The sequence below is a fragment of the Anser cygnoides genome, chromosome 3 (genome assembly GCF_040182565.1).
Source record: "Anser cygnoides isolate HZ-2024a breed goose chromosome 3, Taihu_goose_T2T_genome, whole genome shotgun sequence".
NCBI classification, from domain to species: Eukaryota; Metazoa; Chordata; class Aves; order Anseriformes; family Anatidae; genus Anser; species Anser cygnoides.
The window spans coordinates 103218553-103244660 of NC_089875.1; the positions used below are offsets into that span (position 1 = coordinate 103218553).

Genomic DNA, 26108 nt, shown 5'->3' on the forward strand with positions numbered 1-26108 from the left:
AATACTATGGACCAGTCTTCTAATGCAAGAATGTGACTGTCATCAGTAAACATCTGAAACAACAGAAAAAAAATATGACAAAAACAAAATGATACAAGCTGCAACCACTTCAGTACTTATGTACTGGATTCTCACCTCCAGCATAAGCTACAGGACACTGCTCTTTGTCTTGCATGGTTGGTTAGGAGTCATTCAAGTGTGAAATATTCTAAATTCTGGTTGTTAGAGGATTGAGATGTTTAAATCTCCCTATTTTGAAAAAGAAAAAGGAATGTGCCTTTCTGTAGTACAGAGAAAACATGATTATTCTAAGACAGAATAGAAATGACAGCATTCCCTGTACTTTATGCATTATGGAGCTGCAGCTAAAATTAGTCTCTTTGTAAAAATGTTCACCATCATTAATATGCATTTAGAAAACATATGATTATGAGAGAGCTAGAAGTTTACCCCCTACATTATCTTTAAAGATACTTTCTTTCTTGGTGGGCTCTAAACCAAAAAAAAAAAAAAAAAGTTCACATAAAAATCTGTTTAGCATAAAGAGAATTTCTAAAATACCTTTATCATTATACTTGCTTTGACAAAATTTTGATACTAGCCATTGTGCCTTCCTGCTTACTACTGTGTGCAAGGTTATAAGCACAAACTAGTAACCAAGACTTTATGGTCTTTGCTGTAGTATCTTGTAGCCCTCTTGGATACAGCTATTTTAGTATAACTTACTTTTCAACAGTCCCTATTAGCAGTTTCTGTCAGAGATGCATTAGAGTAATTCAGGGTTCTAGACCCACACAGTTATCCTGTCCTAACTTTTGCTCAGTGTGGCAGTAATGGGGCATATACCTCAAGAGACACAAATATAATGGGTTAAGCTTTTCTACCCTGTGCAAGTACAAAGTAGTTACTGGGGAGTATTATTATCCTCAGAGAGGATGCTGTTGCACTCCCCCTGCTCCCCCTGCCCCCGACTTACAGCTTGAAAGACATATATTTGCTTGTGCTGATAACCGACCAAACTAGTCAACTAGTCGACCAAACCTTCTGCAACACATGGTGGTTGCACTGTTGTAGTATCAGGGAGTCCTGCAGGTAGTATTTCCACTACTATACAAGGTCACAGTATCACAGTATCACAGATTTCTAGGTTGGAAGAGACCTCAAGATCATCGAGTCCAACCTTCGACCTAACACTAAGTACTCCACTAAACCATATCGCTAAGCTCTACATCTAAACGTCTTTTAAAGACCTCCAGGGATGGTGACTCCACCACCTCCCTGGGCAGCCCGTTCCAATGCTTAATAACCCTTTCGGTAAAGAAGTACTTCCTAACATCCAACCTAAAACTCCCCTGTCGCAACTTTCGCCCATTCCACCTCGTCCTGTCACCAGGCACGTAGGAGAACAGACCAACCCCCACCTCTCTACAGCCTCCTTTAAGGTAACTGTAGAGAGCGATAAGGTCGCCCCTGAGCCTCCTCTTCTCCAGGCTGAACAAGCCCAGCTCCCTCAGCCGCTCCTCGTAAGACTTGTTCTCCAGACCCCTCACCAGCTTGGTCGCCCTTCTCTGGACTCGCTCGAGCACGTCCATGTCCTTCCTGTAGAGGGGGGCCCAAAACTGAACACAGTACTCAAGGTGCGGCCTCTGTCTTAGAGAAATTGGCTCGTGCTATTGGCAAACTCAAGGACAAAACTGTCTCTCTTAAGCTCAGTTCATTTTTTGTTTCCCCTCAAGGTTTATTCATGACTAGAAGAATTAGAAATACTCTGTTCTAAAAACGAAAGCTTACCTACTGGCTTAATCACATGACTCTAAAAGCAAGATACCTAGATGGGCCTAAATGGCCTTCCCTCTTCCATCACATTCCAGTCCAGGATATTGAAGCTCCAACTTGACTCACATCACAATTTAAAAAAAAAATACTACAGTATATAATGTTACTTATTATAGCTGACAGTGAGTTCTATTAGACTGTAGAAAAGTCTCTGAAGGAAAATGAAAATAGCCTCCCAAGGGAGTAGAAGCCCCACACAGCATGATTTAAATGTGGCAGCTGGGTTGTGGGTGGAAATGGCAGTTTCCATTGAAAATCTGCTGCCGGTATACCTCCTATGGCTACATTTCATGGGGAAATGCAGCAGTTATTCCTCTCTGAGGTTCAGCTGCTCAATTTTAAAGATGCACAGACAGGAAAGGTAGCAAGGATCAGTGAGTGAAAAGAGAAAGGCCCAGAATGATGTACTGTCCAAGGACCAAAGAGTAAAACTGGGAAATATCTGGAAGTACAAGCATGTAACAGGAAGATGGCAGGAAAGGGAACGGATTTTTAAGTTTTAAGAGACGAAAGGCACGTTCTTAGAAAATATATACCACTTCAATGACTACTTCTAATTTTTTGAATAGTTTGATGCATTTGATATTTAAAGTTTATGTCTCATTGAAAGGCAGTTAGCAATTTGTTAGTCACTTGAAAAAATGGTCCCTATATAATTTGGGGCACAGATCTATAACGGGAGTAGTTGTGGCAACATTAAATGTCATCACACTTAACTTTAAAGCACTTGAGTTTAGATGACTAAGTTCCTTAGTGAATAAATTCCCCAATGAGAATATATAGATACATAAGCATGGGAGTCACTATAGCCAGCATGCTGACTGTGGTATATCTACACTAAGAAATATAAAGCACCATGATATGAATGATTTTGTAATCACTTCTCTGTCTCTTGTTGACATATATCTACTTGCAATTCTCACTTAGGCATCATTTTGAAAATGTGACTCATAATCCAGAAAGGCAAATTCCAATGCAGCTACACAAATCACATCTGTAGTACGGATGCTACTTTATTGCTGTGTGTTTAGATACAGACAGTGCGGTATTGTTTTCTGCCTGTTTTTTAACAACCCAGGTTGAAACAATTGTCAAAAATACATTAGACTCCTTTATTTTATTTTTTTTTGGAAGTCAATTAACCTGCTACAGCTCCAAATGTGGTAACTCAAAAGGAGTGTTTAATCATTAAGCTAGCTTTCTCTCTCTCTGTTCTCCCTAGAAAACCTAGTACTCCTTCCAGCCCACAGAAGGGGCAGAAAGCAATCTGATCCTAGCCAGTTGTCATCTGTTGCCCTTTTGGTATGACTCTGGCTTGGGAATTAACATTGTGTTTGGGTCCACTCAGGCTGATGGAGAAACTGACAGAGTATCTTGTTTCCTGAGGTAGCATTCTCATTGCTGGTTCAGAAAGGGGACGTGACTGCTATGCTGTCTATGGAAATCAGTGTTGTCCCCTGCATGTTAGTGTGACCAGACGTAGCCTACTGCCTCTACAGGATCAGAAGATGCTGCTGTAGGTACATGTAGCCTGCGTATTTCAAATGTTCTGGCATGTAAAATCACTGAGCAGCACAGCTCTCCTAAGCTGGCTGCACCTCTGGGCATACATAAATAGGTTTTCTATTACAAGCTTGATCAACTGCAGACTCAGGATTTTTGAGGATCTTTCTCTTACATTTCAGTATGTAAGGTCTATTTAAGTGGTGCTGTAGAAGCTTGAGCTTATATTCTGCTTTTGTTGTTGAAATGCTTTTTGTGAAATCAGATGCAGAAATTTAATGGTGGAAAACTTTTTTTCTCTCATTCTGTAATTAACAGGTAAGTGTTCTAAATGGAAGGTGAGGCAGGTGTCAGAAAATATTTTAGTGTCCATAATACCTAGAGGGTTTTGAAGGAAGGGATAAGCTTTCGCCTTGGAGATCTTCAAAAGCTGCCTGGACATGGTCCTGAGCGACATACTCTGGCTGTCCCTGCGTGAGCAGGGGGTTGGACCGGATGACATCAGATGTCCCTTCCAACTTCAACTATTCTGTGATGCTGTGATTCTGTATGTGCATAGATAATATGTCACTTTGAATTCTTTGTTATCGTGCAAAGTTATACCGCAACATAACCAGTAGGTAAATCTTTTGTCTCTGAATGAGATAATTGTAAATTTTACTATAGGTTAAAAAATAGTGAGTTTGATACTAGTTCTGTTTTTTTTTTCAGAACAACCAAGAAATTTTTGTCTTCTTGGGGAGTTCTTGTTTACAGACTTCTAGAACAAAGTAATTGTAAACTAGACTAAGCGTGCCTTAGTATAAGAGGAATGAAATTCCATTCTTGCTTACATAAAAGATCAGTTTAATCCATAGTATACATAAAAAGTGAAAAAAAAAGTCCTATTAGCAAATCTAAATTAACCATGATATTTCTGATGTCGTTCTGCCAAAGCTATCCAATAGGCTGTGATTTTTAAATCTGACTGCAATAATTTTAATTGATCAATTAAAATCATAGTAGATAGAAAATGCTGAATGTTTTCTCCATGGTATAGTTCTGCTTAAATTCTGACATTTTAAACAAGTGGTTCCACTTCTAGTCAATGCCATTTTAACTGTTCAGTCCTTCCTCCTACATCCTTTTAACAACTGGAAGCAGCAAGACTGAGTACTAAGATATGAAGTTAACACAGTAATCAGAATTTATTTGCATTCTTTCTGAAATTATATTTGTTTTATAATTCTGACTCAGTTTCTGAGTCCATCTTTCTCTGTGATTTCTTTAAGTCTCACAAGTTAAGCAAAGCCAGGGCACGTCAGTTCTGAGTATGTCAGTATTTTCAAGGAACACCAAGGTGCTGCAGAGACAGTCCTATGACTCAGAAATACGCTTTCCTTGCCAGTAGCACTAAAACAAATTTTTAGCTCACTATTGTGGAAGGGACAGAAGACTGTAAGGCTGGTAATACCTTATATCACATGGAATTAAAAAGGATAGCTAAGTGTATGTGTTTTAATAACCAGAAATGTTAATTTCAAACCTTTTGTTGAAATAAATTATACAATTACATTGTCAGAATTATTTTCAGGGAGATAGTTAATCTTTTCTTTTTGTTTTGTTTTCCCAATTTTCCCCATTTCAAACTGTTATTTAGTGTAACTGTGCACTGGTAAAAAGTTTCTATGACCAGTCCTGTGAGTCAATGTGTTATTGCGAACGTATTACAACATCATAAGCAATATGACCTTTAGTGTCATTTGAAATAGCATACTTAACATCACAAAATGCACTGAGGCTCCTGTGTTAACATTTGTGAATTGTTTTGAAATTAGCAGTTCAAAAAGTTTTGTGAGCATAAAATACAGTTATTGTAATAAATGGGCTGCAGAACAGCCATCCATCTACTACTTGGGACATTTTATCTGCTACTTCCCTTTACAAAGTAGAGGATATGTAGAGAATTCTCTGAGACAGATCCCCCCCCCCACCCCCCCCCCCTTTTTTTTTTTTTTGTGGTCACCAGTAACAGGAAAATATCCATAAGACTCATGTCAGAGAGAGTATTCTTGGAGATGTCTGTTTGTCCATTTCTACTGAAATAGTCCTTATGGTTATTAAGAGCCAAGAAACTATCAATCCTAACTGATGATCTTAGAATAAACCATGACCATGCAAGACCTACATTATACAGCACATCAGTAATTCTAGCACATTATTCTTATTGTCACTGCCCATACTCAATAACAAATAATCATTTGCTAATCTTTGTAAATGAACTTTTAATATGAGTTGCATGGTCTAAAGCAAAAAGCGCTGGAGTGGAATTCAGAGGCATGACTCAACTTCTTACTGTGACGCAGATTTCTCATGTGGTAGCAAAGAGTCACGAACTGCTGGTTTATCAAGGGAATGAATGCATTACAGCTCTCAGTTTTTATGCAGAGCTGCACAGCAGAATTTTAACATCCAAGTGAGGTATGTCTGCTCCTGTCCTAATACCTAGGGAAATGTAAGCACTTAACACCCAGCAGAATTTAGATGCTGTAATCTAGAATGGAGGAATCTATTTCCTGAACTGGGGGATTTCCACTCATAGAATTAAGTACCTTAAGCCTTTTCCTTACAGAAACAGAGGTGAATTCAGATTAATTTTCATTATGAGATGATCAGAGGAGGAATCACGATCCCAGCTTTAACCATTATACAGGAATGTGTGAGAAATTTGTGTTCATTTTTTTCAGTTTTCACTCTTTTGCCAGGGGTAACTGAAACTTCATTCTACATGTCAGAGAGTGCTTACTCAGGATGTTTTACAGTAATCTGGGTTTAGAGCATGCACTTTGCTAATACTTCATGCAAAATACAACATTCACATGTTCTTTGCTATCTTGTCAAGACTGCATTCTGTTCCTCTCTAAGATGAATGTCTGTCTTTTATACGAAGTGCTAATACTGGGACTGGAATCAGAGTTTCCAGAGTCTATCCAGAGAGTCTATTTGCAACTCTGTCCTCAGAGTGACAGAACTCCTTCCCTCTTCCCTTAGCATATATTATTGTCCATAAAACAAAAACAGATCGAGAAAAGAGAGAAAAAAGGCATCCTGATATATTAACTTCTTTATTATCAACAGAAGTTCCCAGAAGATGGGAGATATATAGTCAGTAGTGGGGTCCCTCAAGGCTCCACTTCAGGGCCAGTCCTCTTCAATGTTTTTATAAATGATTTGGATGTAGGACTAGAAGGTGTTTTGAGCAAATTTGCCAACGACACCAAACTTGGAGGAGTTGTGGACTCGGATGAGGGTGGAAAGGCCTTGCAGAGAGATCTGGACAGATTGGAGAGCTGGGCGATCACCAACCACATGAAGTTTAACAAAAGCAAGCGCCAGGTCCTGCACCTGGGATGGAGCAACCCTGCCTATACGTACAGATTGGGCGACAAGACGCTGGAGAGCAGCCCTGCAGAGAGGGATCTGGGGGTTGTGGTTGACAGCAAGTTGAATATGAGCCAGCAATGTGCCCTGGCAGCCAGGAGGGCCAACCGTATCCTGGGGTGCATCAAGCACGGCATCGGTAGTCGGTCGAGGGAAGTGATTGTCCCGCTCTACTCTGCGCTGGTGCGGCCTCACCTCGAGTACTGCGTGCAGTTCTGGGCACCACAGTACAAAAAGAACATGAAACTGTTGGAGAGTGTCCAGAGGAGAGCGACGAAGATGGTGAAGGGCCTAGAGGGGAAGACGTATGAGGAGCGGCTGAGGTCACTGGGCCTGTTCAGCCTGGAGAAGAGGAGGCTGAGGGGGGACCTCATCGCAGTCTACAACTTCCTCGCGAAGGGGAGGGGAGAGGCAGGTGACCTATTCTCCGTAATCACCAGTGACAGAACCCCGTGGGAATGGTGTTAAGCTGAGGCAGGGGAAGTTTAGGCTGGACATCAGGAAGAGGTTCTTCACCGAGAGGGTGGTTGCAGACTGGAACAGGCTCCCCAGTGAAGTAGTCACTGCACCAAGCCTGTCTGAATTTAAGAAGCGATTGGACTGTGCACTTAGTCACATGGTCTAAACTTTTGGGTAGACCTGTGCAGTGTCAGGAGTTGGACTTGATGATCCTCATGGGTCCCTTCCAATTTGGGAGATTCTATGATTCTATGATTCTATATGTTCTAACTCCCACTGACAAAGCATAAAGTAGTGTGTGAGTGCTATGCTTGTACAGATCACAAATTGGAGGACTTTAAAAACACTTGCTACACTGAAACAAGAAGATAAGAGATTGGAGATGTAATAGTTTTGTTATGGATTTAATACAAGATAGTTACCAGGGTGCCCAAATAAATGCTTCCTAGCAGAATATCAGAAATTTGATGAAGATTAATGTTTGCGGTATAGTTCTATACAAGTCTACTTTGACTTCAGAGTTAGACACAAAATTAGAGGCAGATTTTTGAGGGTCCATTTTTGAGGGTCACCACTGGGTGACTTAAATGAGAAGTCAAATTCCTGACAGCTTTTAGGTTTAGCTCTTAGCTTTAGCACTTATTCTGAATGCCTATTTCCTGTTTGCCAAACATGGGTAAGATTTTCTTGTGGAGACATTATGAGGATGAAAATTTTATCATAAATCAAACTTAGTTTAAAACACAGGCCTAACTTCTTTCTCAGGAGTATTTTCTCTTAGACATTACACTGCTTCTCCATGATACCAAGCGTATTTAGAGTGTGGCACTGCTGATCCCTGCAAATAACAAAAAGGCATTAGATTCTGCAATCCCTTTTCATGTAATCAGTGAACTTCAAAATTTTCTTGGAAAGGTGATTCAGGTGAATAGCCAGGAGACTGATTTGGGAGGTCTAGTCATCCGATTAAAGTTACAGAGTGTCCTAAGCTGTATAGTGCTAAAGATGTCTTCAGGAGGTATTTAACCCCTGGGCATTTGATTCTCTACTGTGGATATATTTATTTAGTTTTATTATCAAAGATATCTCAGGAGTACCTCTCCTTTCCCTGTCCTGAGCTGACACGACTAGAAGCAGTACTTCATACCAACCACTAATAAGAAGTGATGTCTTTGAAAGAACTGTCTCAACTTATTGAAGAACTTCAGTGTAAGTCTTTAAAGACACATCATTATTTTTAGGAAAAAAAAATCCAACAACCAACAACTATTCTTTATTGTCTTTTTCCTATGAGCTTGTTTTTATTTTCTCACTTCTTTACTCTTTTATGCCTCATTTCTGTCCTTGTTCACAAATTCAAGCAATGGTTGAAGTTGGAAGGAACCCCTGGGGGGGGGGCCTAGTCCAACCCATACACCTAGAGCAGCCGCCCAAGACCATGTCCAGGTGGCTTTTGAAGATCTCCAGGGAGGGAGACTCCACAACCACTCTGGGCAACCTGTGCCGGTGCTCTGTCACCCACACAGTAAAGAAGTGTTTCCTGAGGTTCAGATGACACCTCCTGTGTTCCAGTGTGTGGCTATTGCCTTTGTCCTGGTGCTGGACACCACTAAAAAGAGCTTAGTTCCATCCTCTTTGCACCCTCTCTTTAGGTATTTATAAACATTAATAAGATCTCCCCTGAGACTTCTCTTCTCTAGGCTAAACAGTCCCAGCTCTCTCAGTCTTTCTTCATAGGTGACACACTCCAGACTCTTCATCATCTTTGTGACTCTACATACCCATCAATATGGACTATTCTGCTAGCAAGATCTAGTGATTAAGACCATGCAGAAGTTCCATGCAGACCTTCATATCTGGTTTCTTCATATTAGAGTAGGTTTCTTTATTTCTTAGTTTCTTTATAATCTTTTGCTTGTCCAGGTAACACTGAGGTGTCTGATCTCATAAGATCTGAATACTTGAAAGAAATATCTGACTTCCTCTGCCACTTTTTTTAAAGGTTTTTGGCAGAATGCGGATAATTTCCACTGTGATGGAGAATAAAATGTAGTATTCTTTGATAGCATAGGTGCCACCTATAGATAATTTTATTTTCCAAGTCATCTCTGCTAGTTGTATTGAGGAGGACACTGAAGCAAGGAATAAGATTGGGTTCTGTGTCTACCCAGCTGCCAGTATCGAGCAGTACCTTTTCCTGTCTCCAAATCCCTGACTTGAGATGTTGCAATCCACACCATTTCTCAACAAGATATACAATAACTATGCTGCTGCTCAGAAAAACTGTTGATAAGAAGGATGTAGACAGTTCTACAGCATGCTAAAAGCCAGTGTCCAATGTTGCTCCACAATTTTCTGATGTAGTGTAAGGCTAATAACTATGACTGTGTTATCACTAAAATACACAACAATAAAAATGTCTTGATACTCCCAGCTTTCTAAATCTCAGAATCAACATTTTTACAGAAAAGCATGAAGTAGTAATTCACAAAATATGAAGAAGTAATTCACAAAGTATGGAATAGGGAAACTATAGTTGTTTCTAAATGTAAAATTGTCATTATCATTACAAATCAGTTATTTTTGCTATATCCTCCTGAAAAAGCTTTTGATACAGAAAGTACTGAAATGTAAGGTTAGACTTCCTCTAATATCAGTGCTCACTTAAAAGTCTTTATTTAAATATTCAATAAATATCAGATTTTTGGGCCCAATATATGCTTCTTTCTTTACATCTTAAGATGCCTGAAATTCTCTCCCTGTTTACAAGTGGGGAAACAGAGGCATAGGCAGATGAAATGTCTTGCCCATCATGTGTGAATGGACTCTGTAGATCCTCATTTTCATTATGAAAAACACAAATTATTCAACCTTAAACAATTTATTTCTCTCCTAAGAGAGCAAATGTTCTCAGCAAAGCTACCAGGCCAACCAAATAAATTTCCCATAGGCAAAGAAAAATATGTATAGCTACTTTCAGGATCTTCTCCTATTACTGGATGTATTTTTTGTTGTTTTTGATTTTTTTATTTTTTATTTTTCTTTCCCATACTTTCTGCATATTCTTCATTTATTTTGTAGCTGATGGCAACATCTCCATACAGACCTTTCCACAGAAAACACTGTGGCTGTGAGTGGACTTCTGCATGAGAATTATGCCCAGCACCCACCACTTCAAAGAAAATGAGCATATCACTTGAGCAACATGTAAACCTAGAGACCCACTACAGAAAGCTCATCCAAAATCTGCTATGTGCTCTTACTGTTGGATCAACACTCTTCTGCCTTTGATTTTTACCCCCCCCCCCCCCCCCCCCCCCCCCCCCGCTTTATTACGCTAGTACTCCTGGCACATGAAGAGACTTGCTGCCACTGAAATTGCTATTCCCAATCCATGTGGTGGTAGGAGAAATTGAGCTGTGGTTCTTTTATGTAGTAAGCTCTAGGTAATGGCCACTAGCTTGCAGAGCCACACACCGATTGCTGGTGTATATCGGGTTGACCCAACTTTGTACCTTTCTAATCATTAATCAACAATCAGACAAAGAATATATTGCTGAATCTAGACAGCAGCCAATACAGAACTCTAATACATTATGGATTCTCTGTCAGCACATTTATTTATTGTTTGCAGTGTTCTGTTTAAAAATCCCTATGCTCTTTCATTTTATTTATTTATTTATGCATTTATTTATATATTTCTCCTTAGCTGGATTTAACAAAGCAGTGAATCTCCATTTATTAATGTCTTCTACAAATACTGAATGGTGAATTATGTTGTATAAAATACAATTATAGTATTATTCTTGGTATTTACTACTACTTACCAAAATCTTTAGCAAATATACCATTAAATGAAAGAATTAAATTGCCTAGGCAGAGCCAGAGTACTTTTTTGTCCTCAGGTAAATATCCAGTAGATCATTTTATCATTATTTAACATTATATTAAAGGTTGGTGATCAGCTTTGAGAGAAATGAATATGCATTTGTCTATACTTCCAGCATTCAGTGAGATTTTTCACAGCATCAAAAAAGGAAGGAACAATAAGGACTTCACTGTTTTGCAGTTAGGCTTCAACACAAATGCATCAGTGGACCTGGGGTTCTGCACAGTATGCAGCCATGCTCTGCTATCAAATTAATGTTAAAATATGTATGTCCTGGCTTCTGATTTATAATATCGTTGACAAATAGTAAAAAGGACAGGCATGCCATAAAGTTTATGGATGGAGCAATGGCATGCACAATGATGCCTCATAAAGAATAAAGGGGGAAAAGTTATTTATTCTTGTGGATTCAAGAACTAAAATACAGATAGACTGTCTGCGTGCACAGAATTTTTCATAAATATCCCACAGTGCACCCTGTTGTACAGCAGCCATACATTAATTAGAGCATTCAGCAGACACTGCAATGTGTTACACTCACCCAAGTGAATCTTCATTTTTCACATGCAGGGCCTTACTAATTAAAATCAGCTTTGCAATTAAATGTGGAAAATTGTGTTAAACTTTCAAGCGTGGTTTAGAAAAAATGTATTTATTTTTAGGGTATTTTATTTTGATGAAAATGAATTTTCCATCAAAGTGAGACCAGTAAAAGGGAGGTATGAGGATTTCTCTTTTTTGTATTATAGATGCTCCTCTCAGTTGCAAGTTGCAATGCTCCACTATCTCTCTGCCAGTACCTGGCCCTGTTCCAATGCTTTTAGTGAGTGCTATCTGTCAAGGCATGAATAATACAGCCCCTAGGCTGTCGGCAGAATCCAAATGAGGCATACATCAGGAAGCAAGCACTCGACTTTAGCTCCAGAACATGCTCCTGTGAAGACAGGCAATTATTCACCCACGGCTGCAGCCATGGCAATCAAACTGGTGGGTGAAAAGGTATATGAAATGAAAAAATTTGAATAAGAAATATGGCACAACAAGCCAGAGAAATTCAATAATTTTCTAATAAGAGAGAGAGATTTGAGTCTTTTAATTTCGAAGTTTGGGAGTCTGAATTATTTCACTCACTCTATTCTAAAATATAGATGACTTAAGTACAGTATATAATGCGAAGGTAATACAAGGGTGTGTGGGGCTTTTCCTGATCAGAAGAACAATGCTAAATTCTAAGTTGTTTATAAATTTAAGTAAATCAAGTGTATCAAGTGACAAATCTCATGCTTAAAAATTAAAAGATGATCAAAATTCTATCTGTATAATGTGATAGGTAGAAACAGCCTTGCAAAGCAACAAAGAGCGGGCTGATATAAGAAAAATGGTGGTAAATTAAAATATTATATGTTTTATAAGGCTAGGTACAATTCATACATTATAGATCCAAACATTATTTTAAGATCCCTCCTCACTTTTGAGGCTTGCATATTTTTGCCTGACATTGTATCAGTAATTAATGAAAAAAAACCACCACACATATACATGCAATATGAATGGGAGAAAAGTTATGCAAAATTCCTTGGCAGATGAAGTCTTTAAGATGTTTTATTTTACCTGAATTCTTATTTTCAGGAAACAAATTCATGATATATTGAGAGCTCTATAAGTATTTCTATTTTAAATTAGAAAGGCTTATCATTTGACCTTAACAATTCATTCTTCACTTAAATTTGATGCATATTGTTTCAGACTAAAATTGTGTTTATCTTGAATTTCTATTCAGTGGTTTTATCTGCTTTCAAATACACTTATGTATGCATTAAAAGAATCCTAAATTAATATATATAGTGCCAAGCTACGAGCTTAAAATTCCTTTTTGGCCTCTTATTTGTTAAAATTTGTTTCATTCTGAAGAACGTCATATTTAGCAAGTGATTAATCCATTACAGAATCTAATTGCTTTTGTTATTTGAGAAAAAAATTAAATGACAACGTTAAGATGCTTTTAAAATAGGCCATTGCATATAATAAGTATTTGTTTTCATAGAATCTAGTTAAAATTTCTATGATGCATCTAAATACCTATTTACTTGACAAACCTTAGATATCTACTGCTATATGATGTGGTGTGTTTTTTTGTGTTCTTTTTTATTTTTTTTTTAGTTTTGTTTTGTTTTTGTTTGTTGTAAATAATAAATGCATAGCAACACAGTAGAGCGTAATACTTCCAAAGCTGTCATTCACATCTACTTGGCAAATAATATAGGCCACAGTTTATGCTCAGTTAATTTAGAGTAGCTATGGGATTTTCACCTGTGTATCTTACAGATACTTTTGTAAATCCACTTCTGTGATCAGAAGTTGGACTTTTGCATTTATAGTTGTATACATAGAATATGAATCCTTTTGCCTTTAAAGTTTACTAATGAAACTGGCTAACTTCCGACTAATCACAAGGAAAGAACATTGAAATATTTATATTTTTCTTCAGAGAGTTATCTGATAGACATCCTGCAAACATGGTTCTGAGAGCACTGTCCTAGCGTGCCTTAGCTAACTGCAATATAACCAGATAAGTTGTTCGCAACTAAGTGTTCAAGGATCTGGACCATGTTTATTCTTCAAAAATTATACACAGCTTTGCATGTGTAAGAGTACTGTTCATTATTATGCTGCGCTCCAAAATGGGCCTGAAAAGCTACTAAGTGAATAAAATAAGCAGTGTCAGGAGCATGGTCCAGTAAGAGCCTCTGCTTTTCACTCCTAAGATATGAAATCTTTTCATGTCTTCACATTTATCTGAATGGCTCTGTGTGTCCCTCCTCCCACCCCCATATCTTTCACCTTTGCCTTTTTTTTTTTTTTTTTTTTTTTGCCACAAAGATGTATACATTTCTTTAACTCCATGAACTGTGGGTATTCTAGTTGACCTTGGTGACTGCAAACATATACATCAGGTACTAAAATCTTACTTTGTAAACTTTAGCATCTAGGCAGTGCATCATAGCTGCTGCTAGAGGATCCATGATAGCTTCAAGTTTCTAGCTATTGCTAAAATACAAATAATAATAATAAAAAGATATGACACTGCTCTTAATACTACCTAACTTCGGGCACTTAGACTGGAATGCTAATCTTTTTGAACTTTCTATGCAGTCACTGGAGAAAGATGTTCCCTCCAAGTTAATATAAGAGATCCTACCATTCTGCCCTAAACTGCCCTGCAGAGCAGCCTGTCCGTCTTAGCTGACTTGTTAACATGCCCGTCTGGCAAGCTAAAATAAGCCCTGTACTTCAGAGCTGACAGCAAAGTATTCACTGCCATGCAAAGTTTCATTTTACAGCAAAGCTTGGTACAAAGAAAAATTCAAAAAGATGGAAATGATGCAACAAGCTGTTACCACTATTTTCTTATCCTAGTACCAGTCTTGTGTTTTGATACACCTCAATGGCTTATAAGTTTTGCTTCTTTCCCTGGCTAAGCGTAGCATTACAGGATTATGGTTTAGACTTGTGAACTGTAGTAGCAGACCTTTTATAATTAAATGGGGTACAAAACATATGATAAAACTCTCCTTTAACTTCTACCTAATATTTTGTCAGCAGAACATCTCATCTCCTGAATCTGTCTGAAAATTTGAAAGGATCTGTATATTTCATTTCAAATTTAATGTAGTATCTGAACACCATTTTCACAGTCACATTGGTATTATAAAGATAAAATTATATTGACAAAAATAAAATAAAATAAAATAATAAAATGAAATAAAAAAAATAAAATAATAATAAAATAAATTAAATTAATAATAAAATAAAATAAAATAAAATAAAATAAAATAAAATAAAATAAAATAAAATAAAATAAAATAAAATAAAATAAAATAAAAACAACAAAACAAAACCAAAGCAAAACCAGAAATTCCAGAGACTTCAAGATCTTACAAAAATAAATAAACAGAATAATGCTAGAGAACTCTGAATGCATCTAGTGGAAGCAAATACATTTCATTTCTCATAATGAGCTAGTCTGATATTGTGAATGGAAAGGTCTTAACCTCATTAAAATGCTCTGTAGGCCTAAAAGGAATTGAGTTAGGCATCACTCAAGATATGCAATTCCCTCAGCACATGAAATTTTTAAGACAGTCTGATTTCCTTGGAAGAAATGTTGGAGGATCTTTCCCACCCAAAAAGAAAATTAGAAAGAAGAAAAAGATAAATTCTTTCAAAAACTTAAAATTATTAGGTGTTGATTGGACAAGATTAAAAAAATATATATTCCTATTTCAGAAAACAAGTATGCTGTAAGCTTCAACAAAGAATTTGGTTTTACACTAAATAAGACATATATTAGTTAAATATATTTTGATTCGTGGATTGATAATCAGCGTGGCAAGAAAACAACTTAAAAACCCTACAAATACTTTAGTCGTTAGAAAAAATGAATTTTTGATGTATTTCCAATTTTTATTCTTTGCGCATCCGCCCCAAAATTTCATTTAATTAACAGCTCTGAGATTCAGTCTGTTCGTGTACTGACATACCAGAATCATGTCAAGAAAGCAAATACAGAATTGATGTCTCCAAACTGCATGTAATCTTTCTAAACCTTACATCTATTCACTCCCCCTACCTCGAAAGAGTGATGTTACACAAACACTGAGACATAGGAGAAAGTTAGTGTAACTCATAAGATTTATTTATTTATTTATTTTTAAGCTAAAGAGTTTCCTTCTGTTTGGTTTCAAAATTATTGTTTTTGAAAACTGCATGCTAGCTGCGTGTACCTAACAATCTTGTAAGTAGAAAGGGCATTATAATCATGTCATTTAACTTTGACTGCTCATGAAATTTGTGAAGAAGGATTTGGTGCTATTCATTAATTACTGATGAAGCTTGTATTTACGTGGAGAAAATGGACAAAAGTAAACATGGTTTGAAATGCGAAGTCACTAGCGGTTTTAAGAAGAATCATTTTGGCTACCTCTAAATCAGTGCTCCAAATTAACCAAATCCCTCAAATAACCACAAAAACATTACCTTACCATTTTTATGAGTGAAAAAGGATTAGAAAAAAATATCTGAATATAAATATTTTATGTTTCATATTTTAAAATGTAATTCAAAAGAATTTTAATATCAGGCACAACACTTTCTTGTTTTAGTTTTGCATTTTCTTGACTTGTCCCTAAGCTTAATTTTCTGCTAAAAAATGATACATCCAACACTGAGTGGACAAACATGTCACTGTTTTATATTTTGCATCTTTCAAATAAATGCCTTAACCACAAATGTATAGAACAGAACGGAACGGAACGGAATGGAACGGAACGGAACGGAACGGAACAGAACAGAACAGAACAGAACAGAACAGAATAGAATAGAATAGAATTCAGTTGGAAGGGACATATAGAAATCATAAAGTCCAACTGTATAATTTCAATTTAATTAATTAAAAACAAATATCCTCACTACAAATCGGTTATCTGATTTGGTGCTAAATATGTATTCCTATAAACACCACAAGTGCTTTAAAACCTGAAAAAGTCAATAGTGAAAAAAATCTTAATGGTTTCAGGAGAATTTAACACTAGTTTGAACACCTCTCTCTTCAGATGGCCAAAACATCAGCCGTTTTACAATAGAGGCTGCTGTATAAAATATGTCAAATAAAATGTACAGCACATGAGAAAAAATAATGCATTCTTGAGCTTAAACAATTTTTCAAAACGTGTGAGAAATTCATGCACAGAAAACGAATGTTGCTTATAAAGATGTATAATATTGAACATGTACATTGAAGACAAATTTAAATACTGAGTTCTAAATTAATTTGAAGCACATGTGTATGTATGTATAACATAATGCTATTTTGATATATTATTAACAATAAACAGCTAAACACATTTTCTTAATGGAGATCTCTCTGCATACCATAGTTAAATTAAAAACCTTTAAAAATGCAAATGAGGACAGGTCCTAAACCCATACTTACAGGACCTAAAACCTAAACCATACTTATAGGACTACTCTATCCATCTTAACCATGTAAGCAAATGTCACACAAAATCTAAACCACATTCTTGCTGAGGAAACTTGTTCTCATTTTCAGTCTTCTCTCATTTTTTTTCATGCAGCTTTCTTGATCATGTGAAGCCAAATTAAAATTTGGCCTTACTGACATGGTTGGTGCCAGTGTGACTTCTGTTACTTAATGTATTTCATAACTGAATGAGAGCTTCTGAACATTGTAGGTTTGATAATCAGGTTAGAATTAAAGGTTGAAGCCTAAGACAAAATCACTGATAAGAAGACTTCTGGATTCAAACATTACACTATAGTTATATCTTTACTTCAGTTTTTAAATTTATGCGAGTCTTACTCTTGATGGAAATTTTGAAGGTTTTGAATAGCATAGCACCATAAAGACAAATGAAATGCACTGCCTTAAAAAAAAAGAAAGCAAGAAAGCAAGCAAGCAAGAAAGAAAGAAGGAAATTTGAATCTAAATAGCTTCTAGAAGGTCCAATTTCAAATTTTTATCATTGTTTGGTTTATTAAGGTCATGCCAGCTGACTTGTTTACCAAATATCTTCACTAAATTATGGAAAATTACAGATATTACCTTCTGTGCCTTGCATATTTGCCACTAACATGACCACTGCCATCACAGCCAGGCGTGGGACAGCTAAAAAAAAAAAAAAAAAAAAGAGAGAGAGAGAGAGAATTAATTATATAGATGCTGGTGTGCTGCAGAAAGATTATACTAAAAGCAGGCAGTAGGTATTACAGAGATGGAGGGCAACAAAGACAGAAAGAGAGAAATCAAATAACTGAAGGGAAAAAAAAGAGGGGATGCTTTTTATTATCAAGTCTTGAGGGAATTAATTTCATCAGTGCAGCAGGGCATGAGCAAACCACCAATGAACTTGAAAGTGCATTATACCCATTAAAAGGCATGAATTTTCTAAATTGCTAATGGGGATACATTTTACACTCAGAGCACTAACCTGAACAGCTCTTGTATGGCTGGTTCCACGGGAACTGCAGAGAGATGGAAAATATATAAAAATTTATCATCTATTACAAGTACCCCTCTTCTACAGAAAATTACCAGAAAGGTTGTGTAAAAGCAAGGGTCAGAATGAATGGTGCAAAGAGATTCTGGAGGATGAAGGTCACCCTGAGCGGGGGCCTTGAGTGATTTACTGAAGCAAGAGACGTACCTCGAACACCTTTGGAGCGTGTGCGATGGCGCTTCTCGTCTGCATCCACCTCCATCTGGGAATAGATTAGCAGGCAGTCAATGTTCTTATCCTGCATGCACAGACTATCAATGCACAGACTGATACAGTCTCTCACACAATTTATTGACACTGTTTTAATTCAATTTTATCCCGTAAGGGAAAGTCCACCTTACAGAGGATTTTTAGTATCTTTGAGTTTGTTTAAAAACAGAAAATGCAGTGATTTCTGCTTTAAACAGTCCATTTGCATTCTCTGGTTTCGTAGCACATTTTGTGCAGCTGAGTGCCAGTTCCTCTTTTCTAAAGTATATTCCTGACAGAAAGCCCTGATTATGCCCATATTTTGAAACAAGGATGCAATACACTTCTATACAGTTAAAAACTAAAGTTAAGGGTTCCACACTATGGGTTGCTTTCTACCCAAATACTTTGGAGTGGGAAAGAGAGGAAGAAATAATGACTGAAAAGAGACATCGTTAGAATTTCATAGATTTCACGTTATTTAATATGGCACTACAGCCTTTGCTAATGTGTTTCATTGTCCAGATGCATTTTTCAAGCTTCAGAAATGTGCTCACTTGCTAAATATGGCTAAATCTTTACCTTTGTTCTATAAACCGCATCAGATGTAACTCCCTATACAGTGATAAATATATAGCAATCTTGAATCTTTAGGCAGCATCAGGGCTGCTGATTAGACCTCAGAGAGTATAAACACTGATCTGTAGTAGTTCCCATAGGGCCACATGGATTCTTATGATCTTCCGTATACTATTGTCACCAGATTTTCAAAGGTGAAGCGCATAGGCTTAGTAGTGTTTATAATTTGGTACAACACAAGCAGAATGCACTGAACTCTGCTGAGACAGTGTCCCTGAAAATGTATGCAGTATCTGTATCATCAGCTAGTTTGGATGTGAAAGAATGGGATGATAAGATGGATCTGTGGTGGTTCATACATAGAGATGATAATAAAAAGGTTAGGAAGCCTGGAAATGTTGCCCCAGTTGTTAAGACAGTCTGTGTAAATTTAGAAGGGGCACACTATGAAACAGATTAGCCTGTCTTTCCAAACCAAAGCAAGCACTCTAATTCAAGAATGCTGTGAGTATGCTTTCAGCTATACTGGCAGTCAAAGAAAATTCAGATCCAGAGTCAGGGCAAAGAGGTGAAAAAAAAGACTGAAAAAGCTGCAGGCATGCAATACTATTTTAAATTTAATTGTGTATTGTATGTAGCCTGGTACTTCTCCAGAAAGGCACAGATCTGTCTTTGTCTGTGACCTAGATATCTTGTCATATATGACAATGCATGTCTTGGATGCTCTAGGACACCTCAAAGGATGGTAGGTACCTATGTTTAGGCAGTGGAATCTTACTTATATGTTCACTCCCAGATCTTCAAGACTTTATCTGTCATATCAAAGCTTCAACCTTCATCACCCCACATATTCAATGTTTGATGCTGGGAGCAAGCAATTTCCCGAAATTCTACATGACAACCATTTTGGTTCTGTGAAAGGACAGTCACCTGCCAGCCTACCATAGCAGTCCCCAGATGCACTTCTGGCACTTCCATGGCCAGGGAACAGTATTCTGCTCCAAAGCCTATCATTAGCTCATACAAACGTAGACTTCCTCACAATTTTCATATCCAGAAAGAGGAAAGATGAACCTTAGCAACTCACATGGGGTGTACCTCAGCAGACCTACTTTATTCATGACATGTTATAGTTCTGCAAAATAATAAGTTATCATTACAGAGGAGAACATGTGGACATTGAGGACAGGCTAGCTATAGTTAGTTTTAGCCTGGCATCTAAGAGGAGAAATCTTAAGGACTGAAAGTAAAGAGCACAGCATCAGGAGTAGGAAGAGACTAAATTCTTAAGGTGGCAACAGAGAGAGAAACTCTAGAAATAAAGATAGAAAGGTCTAAGATTTTAATTCAGAGAAAAAAATACATAATTTTGTTAGAAATAAAACTTGGCAGGTCATCATTAAAAATAATCAACTTATTTTGGAAAGATGGGCAGAGAGAATTAGAGCTGGGAGCTGTCTATCAACATTAGGTGCATTAGCATTATTGATGATTTACAAACAAGGCCCTTTATATTTATACATCTGTGTTCTAACTATTAAATCCAAAGATGGGGTATCATAGAAGATCAGTTATATTGGAAGGTATTTTGTAGACTACCATGTAGAACAAGAAACAGGTTGAGCAGCTTAGAGCTGTAGAACCATTGAATGGTTTGGGTTGGAAGGGACCGTAAAGATCATCTAACTCCAACCCCCCTGCCATGGGCAGGGACACCTCCCACCAGACCAGGTTGCCCAAAGCCCCATCCAGCCTGGCCTTGAATACTTCCAGGGATGGGGCATCCACAGCTTCTCTGGGCAACCCGTTCCAGTGCCTCACTGCTATCATAGTAAAGAATATCCTCCTAATGTGTAATCTAAATCTCCCTTCTTTTAGTTTAAAACCATTCCCCCTTGTCCTGTCACTCCACCCCCTGACAAAGAGTCCCTCCCCAGCTTTCCTATAGGCCTCATTTAGGTACTGGAAGGATGCTATAAGGTTTCCCTGGAGCCTTCTCCAGGCTGAACAACTCCAACTCCCTCAGCCTGTCTTCACAGGAGAGGTGCTCCAGCCCTCTGAGGGCCTCATGGCCCTCCTCTGGACCTGCTCCAACATGTTCATGTTTAGCTTATTTAGCACTGGTTGATAGGAAAAAAATCTTTGTTACAGCAAAGGATTCTTGTGGAGTGGCAATTGAACGCTATAACCAGAGAAGTTTTCTTGAGCTTTCTAAAAATTTATCAGATAGATTTCTCATATCAAATAACAATAACAATAATAATATATCTATAGTAAACCCCATTTTTTCAATAAAAATTAAACAAACAACAACAACAAAAACTCTCTTGTGGTCACAAGGTTGCAGGAAATTAGGACAACTACATTTCTTATTTTCAGAATCTGATCTCAGTAAATAAATACAAACACAAGATGTTTTAAAAACAACACTGTATGAAAGCTGGAAATAATCATAAGCAAAATCAAGGAGAAGGATTTTTTTTAACATAAAATGATGATTAGAAACAGCTGAAAAATAACAAGTGTCAAATAGTAGTCACATAACTGTATCAGAAAGATACAAAGCTGAAAAAAAAGAATTTATAACTCATGAGGAACAAAAAAAATTATATGAATGCCCACACACATACAACAGTTTACTAATAAACTATTGAAAATGAGAACTACAGATGTCAGTGAAAAACAACTGTTGAATGGGAAAAATGATAATAAATTACTATATTTTGAAGAATACATATTTATTTAGAGATAATTAAGAATTAGTATTAAAAAAACACCAAGAAAAAAAAAAGTAACAAAGAGCAACTATTTATCATTTTAAAAGCAGAAGGCCCAGACAACATTAATTCCCAAAATTAACCTGGCCTGATGGTTCTCCAAGACATTACTGTTGTTACGTAACAATCCTGCAACACTTGGGAAATGCTTGAGAACTTGTCTTGGTTTCTTCTAGGATAGAATTAATTTTTCTCCTAGTAGCTGGCATGGTGCTGTGGTTTGAATTTAGGTTTAGAATAATGCTGATAACACACTGATGTTTTAGTTGTTGCCGAGCAGTGTTTGCAGAGAGCCAAGGACTGTTCCTCATGCTGCCCTGCCAGTGAGGAGGCTAGAGTTGCACCAGGAGCTGTGAGGGGACAAAGCCAGGTTGGCCAAAGGGATGCCCCACAGCATGTGGCATCATGCTGAAATATAAATATGGGGTGACTGGCCAGGGTCGGGGGGGAGACCACTGCTCAGGGATGGGCATTGGTCAGTGTGTGGTGAGCAATTGCATTGTGCATCACTTGCTTTGTACATTCTATTATTGTTATTATCACCATAATAACTATTATAATTATTTCTCTTCCTTTTATGTCCTATTAAACTGTCTTTATCTCAACTCACAAGCTTTTGATTTTTTTCCCCTCACAATTCTCTCCCCCATCCCACTGAGGGGGGAGGGGGTGAGTGAATGTGGTGCTGAGCTGTCTGCTAGGTTAAAACACAACAGAACCGAAGAAAAACTGTAATTGTAACTGTCTAAATCAATATTTACTAAGTGCTGAGAAGATGGTGTGGCTCACTAAGTTAATCTTTCTGACACTGACCCTTAATAACATCATACAAAAACTGATATGAGATAGAAGACGATGACATAATTAGCACCAGTCAACACTTTATCATGGAAAATCTGCAATCAAAAACATTTGAAACTGCTCTTTGATGACATTTTAAAATTTGGTAAAGGTAGCTATGTTAGGACATCATAGAGACCTTTTAGACATTTTACTTTCTCTTACTCAGCACTCAGATAGTAAAATAAGCATTCATAACATCAGCATATTTATAATAGTTAAAAAGTATTTCTCCAGAAAAAAAAAAAAAAAGTTGTGTAAAATTTTCTTTACAAGAATATAATCCTACAGGTATATGTTCTAGCCCTATAACACTGAGTATCTTCACCAGTACTCTGGAATGTTATATACTACTGAAGTATGCAGTTAACCCAAAATTAACAGTGATAAACAATGTTGGAGATAGGCCAATTACATATACTGGCCTGAGTTGCTTGACAGATTTGACTCATCTAAAGAGCATGCCAATTCCAACGTCCTACACCTATGAAAAAAGAATGTAGACCATGCTTGAAAGACCAAAGTTCATAACCTGCAAAGCTGTAACAGTGAAGAGGATCTGGACAGCCAGATGAGCATGAGCAATTATTGCACTGTTGTAGCTAAAGGGCAGAATGTGATCCATGGCTGCTCAACCTTTAAGGCTATATTAATTTCCCAGAAAGTCATTGAGGTACTCGGATATGGTCAGTAACTTTGATAACAGAGGGCAAGTTTTCATCAGGACCATATTTATTTTTCTTTTAGCTTCCTTGATACCTTGTTGAATACTTAACCCTTCTACGGTATATAGATTTAGGACTGTCAGTCTCATCATAGACTTAGCCATGAGTAAGCTCTTAGAAGTTTCTACAATCAACACTGCTTTACCTATCTCTAGATAAGCTCACATAACTACCATATGTGCTTCTTCAGGTCTGCAAACCGTGAGGGATCCAGAGCTTTAGGCTCTTCACCATGACAAATAACAAATTTTGCTCCCTAATAAGGATGTAATTCAGATTTTCCTTCCATATCAGGCAGGTATTCCTGCAAATGACATTCTTGTTAAAATTATCTGAATTTCTTGCTAAAGGCATGGAGCCTGAAAGGTTCGGTCTCAAGTTCCAAAACTCCTAGTTCAGCCAACACTTGCTTAGTGAAGTATTCCAGTTTCCCTTTAGCTGTAATGCATCAGAAGTCTGGGAAGACATGGAGGGGCTAAGAGCCCCTAATTTTCCTACATAAGTCTGCAAACAGAGATGCTGCTATTATAATGAAATAGTTTAGAAACTATTAATCTCTTCCATGTATATACAGCTTTTTCCACAATATATGTTCTACTTTGCGTTAACATAGACACTCCCAGTTTGAAACAGTACTCATTAAACTTTTTAGTGAAGCAACCTTGGAGAGGGTGATTCAATACAGGGAAAGGTCAGTAAAGAATTAAAACAGTTAGATGGTGTCTAAAAAATTGTGATATACAATGCAAAACTTGGAATATAGATTATTCAAGAGAAATAAGAAATTTTAAGAAAATTTACTTGACCAGGGTCTGCAAATGTCTGGAGTACACAATGATTTCAAAGAAAAGGGAAAAAAAAATCCATATAAGAGGAAACAGGAAAAACTGTAATCTGATGGTCGAAAGATAAAGCTAGAAAATGCTAACACAGAATAAAGCTTATTTAGGAGGTCTGTGGATTCCTCAAATTCATAAATCAAATCTGGATTTCTTAAATTCCTCAAACTGGATTCTCAACCCCCCCTTGAAAATTATCCAACAATTAATCAGGCAGAGTATTTACTCTCTATATAATACAAAGGTAATAGATATCATTTATGACCTTAAAAATACATGACAATATTGGCAAATGCTGCCTAATTGTTATTGCCAAATAAGTATGTTCCTAAAAGTATTGGAAATATTTATTTTTTTCCCTAATCAAGAGTATTTGAAATATTCATAATATGATTAAAAAGTAAATTGATGAGACAAAAATTCTGATTTCCTGAAAATGCAATGAGTTTATTAAACAACAAAAGTTTGCAGTTTAAAAGTCATCTCCTTGCGACCATAAAGTTACTCAGTAAAGAAAGATTTTTAGCCAGTCATGGTGAAAGATCCAAATTTCTACATGTAAATTCCTGTACTATTTTTACAGCCAAGGATTAGTCAGCATGTATTTTTATAACTTTAAAAATGTTCTTTCTTTCAAATGTGTGGAAGTTAAAATGAAAGGATATAAAGGTAATTATTATTATTTTTTTTATATCTTAGAGAGTGAAACAAAATGTGTCAAATGCATTTCCCAGAATGAAAATGTTTCTATATTCTCAGAATCAAAGAAACATGAACTGGAAAATGATGAATAGGTTGTGTGAGCAGTGTATCCCATAATATATTAGCATTTTGTGCAGTCTTACTAAAAAAAAAAAAGTAAATAGAGCTCATACTGCACTCTGACTTTTAGTTTTTTTCAATGTCTTGTATGCCATTGCAATTTATTTTCTGATAAAGTTATTTATCAATTAAGTAGTTCATACAATCGATTGTTCCTGATAATCTGAATAAGTTTTTAAAAGCTGGATATGTTTTGTGAAATAGCATTGAACTGCATTACTGTACAGTAAGTGAGATGTTTATCAAGGACTTCAATAAGTCCTCAAATATGTCTTAGCTTTATTATATACTTTTCACTATCTGAAAGCCATTAACTATTCGCTTTTGGAATACTGACCTCCACTCTCAAATAATAAAAGACAAAAAAATCATAACTACAAACAACACTATGTAAAATAAATATGTAAAAACTAGTAAAAAACTATGTAAAATAAATAAGAAAATAATATTTTAAGCTGAAAGTGCAGAACATAATTTTTTTACAATGTATCTATTCATATAATTTAAGGAGTAATTCTGCTGTTTTGTGCAATTCTAATGAAATTCTCTGGTAATCTGAATTTATGCAGCATGACCCAGAAGAAAAGGCAATTCTATATATTGAGAAGAAAGAGCATGTGTATACTAATACAATTTAACTGAAAATCTGGAGTAAATTAATTTAAATTTATTTTTGACAGCTAAAGATATCAGTGCTCAGCATGTGATCTCAATTCTACCATGGTACTTGGTACATGGTAGTACACAAAACTCCAAATTATGGCATTATTCCAGAAATACTTTCAGATAACACCATATATGTTTCTACATTGTTCTTTAACCTAGAATGATCCAGGATTTAGGTACTATGGTTTATTATTATTTTATTATTATTATTATTATTAAGTTTAAGTTGTAAACTATTTGACCAAAACCATGCCCATAGATGTATAGCTTGATCTGGAAATGCTACATTAAGCAGATGAGGAAAATGAGGTGAAGGTTCTGGGGAATTGAAATATGCAGAGCAAGCTAACCTAAACCTGCTTTCATTGTGCATATACAAAACCTTAACTTTGCATGTGACACCAGAGCTTACTTCTAGAGACCTGATCCCTGGAGTCAATGCAGAGCTTCCTACTTGATTGAGTTTTCTATTGAACTTAGTGATGCAA

General features: G+C 36.6%; 1 protein-coding gene across 32 annotated transcripts in view; it reads right to left on the bottom strand.

Moving 5' to 3' along the window:
- The window catches only part of MYT1L (myelin transcription factor 1 like), a 328171-nt gene that overhangs the window by 115107 nt on the left and 186956 nt on the right, over positions 1-26108 (bottom strand). For 31 of the 32 annotated variants that reach the window (XM_066994876.1, XM_066994874.1, XM_066994866.1 and 28 more), the window contains 3 exons: positions 18331-18385; positions 18115-18148; positions 17730-17792 (listed from right to left, as the gene is read on the bottom strand). The exons of the other annotated variant lie outside the window; for it this stretch is intronic. In XM_066994876.1, coding sequence (XP_066850977.1) covers positions 17730-17792; positions 18115-18148; positions 18331-18385 — 152 coding nt within the window. The remainder of the gene's footprint in view (positions 1-17729; positions 17793-18114; positions 18149-18330; positions 18386-26108) is intronic. 32 annotated transcript variants of the gene reach the window in all.